Raw genomic sequence first — 6,537 nt, forward strand, 5'->3', positions numbered from 1 at the left:
GATTGATTCATTATCACATGAGGCATTTGTTAAGCCTTCAGTCATCTTATGGGCCATATGGTTGGCACGGAGGAAAGTCATACACGAAGAGGTTTTTTAAAACCCTCCAGCCACTCATGAGTTCATTAAAAATATTCATATCATAATTGGAGATGACAATAGAGAAGGAGACAAGGGCGCCAACTGAGATGAGAAGAACAACGACGAGGCCTAGGGCACCCCTCCGGGGTTATGCAAAAATCCATGTGGATACAAGCGTGGCAAAGTCCGAGTTGAGAGAAGCAGCACCCGCAGTGTGTTGAGATGATGTTGGACGATATTTAGGCAGCACCTCTCTGGTTGTTCGGGGAATCATCGATGTAGCTATACTCGAGACAATGGCATGCAGAGAAGTTTTGACTCTTGCAGAAGACTTGATGATTCAAAATTTTATAATTGCCTCTGACTCAAAGCAGGTGGTGAACAACACTAAAAGAGAGACTAGCAACACTTATGGTTGTATCATTGGCAAGATTAAGCAGCCAGCTAGTTTAGTTAATTGTAAGTTTACTTTTGAAGGTCGGGCATCAAACACTGGTGCAGATAGGTTAGCTACCATTTTCAAACACTCTCGATGAGAGGCGACATCTATGGTTCATCCATTCTCATGATTTTTTATACCACTTCATGTGGACTATAATCAATAAAGCTTAGCTATACCAAAATAAATTATAAATGCGACTAATATTTTGGAATTTACAAATTCTTTTAGGTGTTCAACACACTCGGAACGGAGTACTAGTACTAGTGATCTTCTCTGCCATAAACCCCACCGCACGGAAGAGGGAAGCGCCCCCTCTCACCCAACCCCTCGAGGCCTCGACTCCTCTTCACGGTTGGGGTTTAACTCCTCCACTAATTCGTGACCCGTCCTTTCCCCTCCGATTCCATTCCCACCCCTCGGTCGCAAATTCACTCTTTTCCGCTCTCATCCATCGATCGATTCTGCCTGTGGAGGATTTGGGCGCGGCTGCCTGTGGCGGCGGTGAGGCGGCGGGGGTCGATCGAAGCCGAGACGAGTCGCAATGCCGACGGCGACGGCGACGCCGACGCCCAAGGCGGTGATCCACCAGCGGTACGGCGCCAAGGCCGTCTACAGGGTGGATGAGGTGCGGGAGGCCGTTGACGGCGTCTGCCCCGGCCTCGCGCTGCCGCAGAGCACCAGGTGCGTCTACCGCTGCCAGCTCGACATCCCCGGGGTGCTCAGCGTCTCCACCCCGGGGACCTTCGTCAGGAAGAAGGACGCTGAGCAGGCCGCCGCGCAGATCGCCATCGAAAAGGTAAACCGGTTAGGGCTGGTGGCGGCGTGGGATTCTGCTTCCTCCCTATGCATGTAGGTTGCCATGTTTTCTATCGCTGGGGCTTTAGGGTGTGTTTGTAACATTATTAAGCTGTGATTCTATACTGTATATATATAAACAATCTGTAGTGTATGATCCAGGTACTGCGTCTCTCCCTCCTGCAGTCTTACCTGAAAAGGGGGACAAGGACTAGTTGCAATTCTCTAGATTCAGTTGTTTCTTTCTGGCATGCAGTGCCCCATTATGTCTAGGCAGCAATGTTATCTTGTATCTTAGATACGAACATTTGTCTTCTGAGGTCAGTAACCCAGTTTGGAGAATCCATCCTTGGTGAATGAGTTGTGTACTGTAGCCCATCTTTCGTCGCCCTTTCTACTGACAATTCTCATAAACAATGATCAGGAACTTCAGTAACAAGGTGTGCAATTACCTAGTTCCTTTGTGCGATAGGTTAGGTAGCTAGCTATTTGGCATGTATAACATAGTTCCATGATGTGCAATGTTCTTCATGCTATGGACAAGTTATGATAACCATTTGTTTTTTCTATTGTAGCTTGGTATTCAGCCCACATCAAATATCCCTAATACACCCGAAGAAGCTTGGGAGGAACTTATTAGTCGGATATCTTACTTTTTTACAGATGAGGTCTGTATTTTTGCCTGATCTTGGTATTGTTTCTTCAAATTTAAGATTTAAGTTATGTACAAATGTAAGTTCATAGGAAGAAAAGGTACTCCCTCTGTAAAGAAATATAAGAGCGTTTAGATCACTGTAGTGATCTAAACGCTCTTATATTTCTTTACAGAGGGAGTAGATTGGTATTTTCATGGTGTTGCCCATTTCAGGGGAACTCTATGTTCTCCTCTCCTGGCACTGGGATCCTTGCATTTGATGGCTAGCTTGTTTTTGTAGTGCATAATTAATAACTATTGTTAATATTTTTATAAGAGTTTGATAATGAGGACCTTTATTGAAGCGATATATCTTGTTTATGGTTATCTGTCGTAAACGACAGACTGATAGAACATACTGCCAATTTTTTCTTTAGGCACTTTTGTGTTCATGTTTTTACACTCTGACAATTCTCTATCATGTCCGAGCACATGTTTCTATATGATTTGTCTAAATATAGGTCTTGAAGGCTCAATCATTTTCCCTATGAACTATCTATGCTAATTGAAGCACACATTTATTTGTCTTCGATATCCTTCTGAGTTCCGATTATTCAATACCTATTCTAACAAGGCTATACTTCTATGCTTCATTTCAGAACTTCCCCACATCATCTCATCCTCTTGTTGGGCACTTGAGTGTGACACTCAGAAGAACTGGGGACTTCCTTGGAAAGATACCTATTTCAGCTATTATTGCTTGTGATGTTAAGGTCCATACGTTGTGTAAAATTATTGACCCTAAGGCAGAATTTGATCCTCTCTTGGTTCTTTCGATGATCTATAATGCTGCCAAACAATCTCCTGGTGTATCTGTTAGTAACAGAAACTTCTGGATTCAGAGTCAAAGGCCCTATTCCCCTGAGGCTGTTGATTTGGCACTTCAGTGCTGGTCTGGTATTTCAGATCCCATAAGAGTAGAAGCAGTTCTTATTCCTTGTGCGATGGAGGATGGACCTAAGATGGTAAGCCTTAATATATCAGAGAATGAACATTACATGGGTGATATAGCATTGAAGCTCTCTGCAACTGACCCATCTCATGTCCTTGTCTCAAGGTCAGTACAGAGTCAGTGATTGGTGAAGTCTTGACTTCTTAACCTTCACAGCAAATTGGTTGTGCTGACAGTTTAAAGCATTTTTCTTACTGCAGAACAGTTGACAAAGCATCTTCTGAGATGAGGTTTTATTTCCCAGCTCCGGATGTACAATTTGTTTCTGATTTATCAAAACAATTGGTGGATGATCGTGAAAATCGCAATATGAACTGCATAATAAATAAGCGAGCTTCCTACATTTCTGGCCAAACAATTTATGGAGATGCAGTTTTGGCAAATGTGGGATACACAAGGAGAGATACAGAACTTCAAACTGATCATGTCAATCTATGTACCTATTACAGGTACAAGCTTGTTGACGGTTTCACTTGTATGCTATATGTTTGCAGCAAGACTGCAATCTGTTGTGAACAAGTGATACACCAGCTAACAATCTATAGGGAATCGTAATCTAGCTGTAGATGCTGGTCATTCATCAGTTTCTCTCCATTGTGTTCTACTTATCTTCATTTTTGAGACTGCTTTTCTCTATCTTTTAGGAATTACCCTTTCTCGCCCTATTTTATATTTTGTTTATGTAACATGCTTTTGGATCCTCAGGATTCTTCTGAGAAAATTACCTGATGGAATTTACAAGATCTCCAAGGACTCGATTCTTGTGGCAGAGCTTCCGTGTGTTTATGCTCGTACCAGTTGGAAAGGCCCCTCTCCACGAGATCTCCTTTGTTCTTTCTGTCGCCTCCAGAGGCTATCAGAACCCTATTTTGCTGCCAATAGGGTAAGTGCATCCTGTAATGTCCTAGGATCAGCTGTGGGCTCTGAAGAGATGGGGTCAGCAAAAGCAACCGCAGGAAATCAGTGCGCAAATGATGGAAGGATTGCCAAGGAAAACCCAGACATGTTCAAGTGCTCTGTCAAAATATATTCAAAGAAGAGGGACCTTTTACTAGAGTATTCTACAGATTATAGCTGGAGCAAGGAAACTGATGCTATTCAGAATTCTGCGTTGAAGGTCTTGATTTGGTTCAATCGTTATTTTAAGCAGCTGAACACGCCTGTGGAGAAGCTATATCTTCCTAAGAGCACTGATGGCTTCACGATATATCCGAATATATTTTTACAAGAATTTGCAATGTGCTTATCTGTCTATGGCAAGACAAGTGGTGGTGATTCAAGAACATGCAGCGCAGTTGGATATTTCTCTATGGATACATCATATCAGCAGCTTGAAAGCAGTGCATTTTTAACAGACATTGATGGTCAAGATTCTGGTGTTTTTCCATCCCATGGATCGTTGGCTTGCATAAGCTACAGTGTTCACCTGTTTATGAAGGACAGCAGAAAGAGATATCTCCTAGAAGTCAATAATGAGTTTGAGTTTGAGATAGGGGCTGGAGCTGTTAGGAATCAGCTTGAATCATGTGCAACCCAACTCTCAGTTAATCAAAGTGCATGCTTTGTAGATCAACTGTCTGATAGGGATTTGAGCCTGGCTGCAGCTTGTGAGTTGTCGTTGGACCTTTCCAAGATATGTAGAGGTGAGCTACCTATATCAATAGCTCAATCTGACAGTTATCTACGATTGTTGGAATCGGGCTTCAACATCCTTTCTACATTTTGAACATCTTTGCAGACAGCTGCGTCTTGGAGTTCTCCGTAAAGGTGTTGCAAGTAACTGAACCTTTAGAAGATAGAATGGAGAAGGCCTTGTTCAATCCCCCTTTATCTAAACAGAGGGTTGAATTTGCTGTTCGGCACATCAACCAGCTGCATGCTACAACATTGGTGAATGTTACTTTCATCCTAGTTCCTTATTTACAAGTATTGGCTTGTCACTGTTAAAGCTGAATTTTTCAGGTTGATTTTGGTTGTGGATCTGGTAGCCTTCTTGACTCACTGTTAGAGCATCCAACAACCCTTGAAAAAATTGTTGGTGTTGATATTTCTCGAAAGGGTCTTACGAGAGCGGCAAAGGTTCAAAGTCATGTTCTAATAATTGTTTACTCTTTGAACCATTTTTTTCCTTTTCAATGATTTATATTTGGATTTGTTTCACCTCTATCTGACATTGCAGAGCCTTCATCAGAAGCTTAGCAAGAAACTCTTGTTACAAACTAGTGTTCCAACAGCTGTGCTCTATCATGGATCAGTAACAGATTTTGATTCTCGCTTATACGGGTTTGATATTGGCACCTGTCTTGAGGTAGCTGAGTACTCCTTTTGAACTGTTTGTATCTTCTATCTTCTTGTTTGGTTTTGTTATATTAAATGTTATGCTTGGTTTTGTTCTAGAATTGATCTGGGCATATGGGTTGTTAGTTCCTGATGTGGATTTGATGTAAAATTACTGTAGGAGTGAACGCGGGAGTTAGTTCCTTTATGTGTAAGACAACATACCTGAAAGACGTTTGTAATCAGTACCCATGCTACATAAAATGTACCCGGAAATGCTTCTACATATCTTGTATGTTGGTTTTGTTTAGGGACTTTTTTAGACTAACCGAAGTAAACTGCAGGTGATTGAGCATGTGGAGGAGGACCAAGCAAGTTTATTTGGCAACGTTGTATTGAGTTCATTCTGTCCGGCGGTGCTCATTGTTTCCACACCCAACTACGAATACAACCCTATCCTCCAGAGGTCAGCTTTGCCAAACAAGGAAGAGGAGCAGGAACAAGACGCTGGACCTTGCAAGTTCCGCAACCATGACCACAAGTTCGAATGGACGAGGTCCCAGTTCCAGCGCTGGGCTACTCGCCTCGCTGCAAGCCACAACTACAGTGTGGAGTTCAGTGGCGTTGGCGGCTCGAGCGACGAACCTGGCTATGCTTCCCAGATTGCTGTTTTCAGAAGAATGGCGAGAAATCAAGGTGAATCTTCCCTGAACGAGGATGATTCGCACCAACCTTATGAAGTTCTCTGGGAATGGCCTAACGCATCTATACCGTCTCACTGAGTTTGGGCGGTGGTAATATTACCTGACTCACCGTCCTTACTAACTTGTCAGTTCGATACTCCACAGAGTGTGTTGCTGGATATCTACCGCGTTGAACTAAATAGTTGCAGTAGCTGCTCCGAACCATCCCTTGCGATGGCTCTAATCCCTGTAGAAAACTGAATATTCTGTACTGGGCAAAATGACTATTGGACTTTTTTTTTTCGCAGCGTGCTTTTGCATGATGAAGAAAGAGTAGACATGGTGCCTCGAGCAAACGGAGGACGCTTGGCGTCGGTTGATCGATCGGTCTCCCCAGCCGTCAATGGCAGCTGCGTGTATGCTCAGGATCGTAGGTCCCGCTCGTCTCTCGCCACACACCATGCTGCGAAAAAAATTTAATCCTCCAGCTGTTATGTCGCCTGTCGCTGCGAAAAAAATTTAATCCTCCAGCTGTTATGTCGCCTGTCGCAGCACACGATAACTGGTACATCAGAGGTGCGTCCTTCCCGGTCCTCTCGTACTAGGGAAAGGT

At 43.3% G+C, this 6,537-nt stretch overlaps 1 protein-coding gene across 1 annotated transcript; it reads left to right on the plus strand.

Annotated features, from left to right (window-relative positions):
* The first annotated feature begins 769 nt into the window (after positions 1 to 769).
* LOC109758170 (small RNA 2'-O-methyltransferase) lies at positions 770 to 6,224 on the plus strand. Its single transcript, XM_020317016.4, has 9 exons — positions 770 to 1,319; positions 1,894 to 1,986; positions 2,612 to 3,069; positions 3,165 to 3,413; positions 3,670 to 4,607; positions 4,703 to 4,854; positions 4,927 to 5,043; positions 5,144 to 5,272; positions 5,586 to 6,224. Exons 1-9 carry the CDS (start codon positions 1,065 to 1,067, stop codon positions 6,021 to 6,023), a joined length of 2,829 nt encoding a protein of 942 aa, XP_020172605.1. The 5' UTR covers positions 770 to 1,064; the 3' UTR covers positions 6,024 to 6,224.
* Positions 6,225 to 6,537: the final 313 nt, after the last annotated feature.

This window comes from Aegilops tauschii, chromosome 2 (genome assembly GCF_002575655.3).
Source record: "Aegilops tauschii subsp. strangulata cultivar AL8/78 chromosome 2, Aet v6.0, whole genome shotgun sequence".
Lineage (NCBI taxonomy): Eukaryota > Viridiplantae > Streptophyta > Magnoliopsida > Poales > Poaceae > Aegilops > Aegilops tauschii.

What these genes read in the sequence shown, in the direction of transcription:
- LOC109758170 (XM_020317016.4), top strand. Translation starts at nt 1,065, where the DNA reads ATGCCGACGGCGACGGCGACGCCGACGCCCAAGGCGGTGATCCACCAG. An exon ending in CTTACTTTTTTACAGATGAG is followed by an intron (nt 1,987 to 2,611) that starts GTCTGTATTTTT and finishes GCTTCATTTCAG; the next exon opens with AACTTCCCCACATCATCTCA. An exon ending in CCTTTCCAAGATATGTAGAG is followed by an intron (nt 4,608 to 4,702) that starts GTGAGCTACCTA and finishes ACATCTTTGCAG; the next exon opens with ACAGCTGCGTCTTGGAGTTC.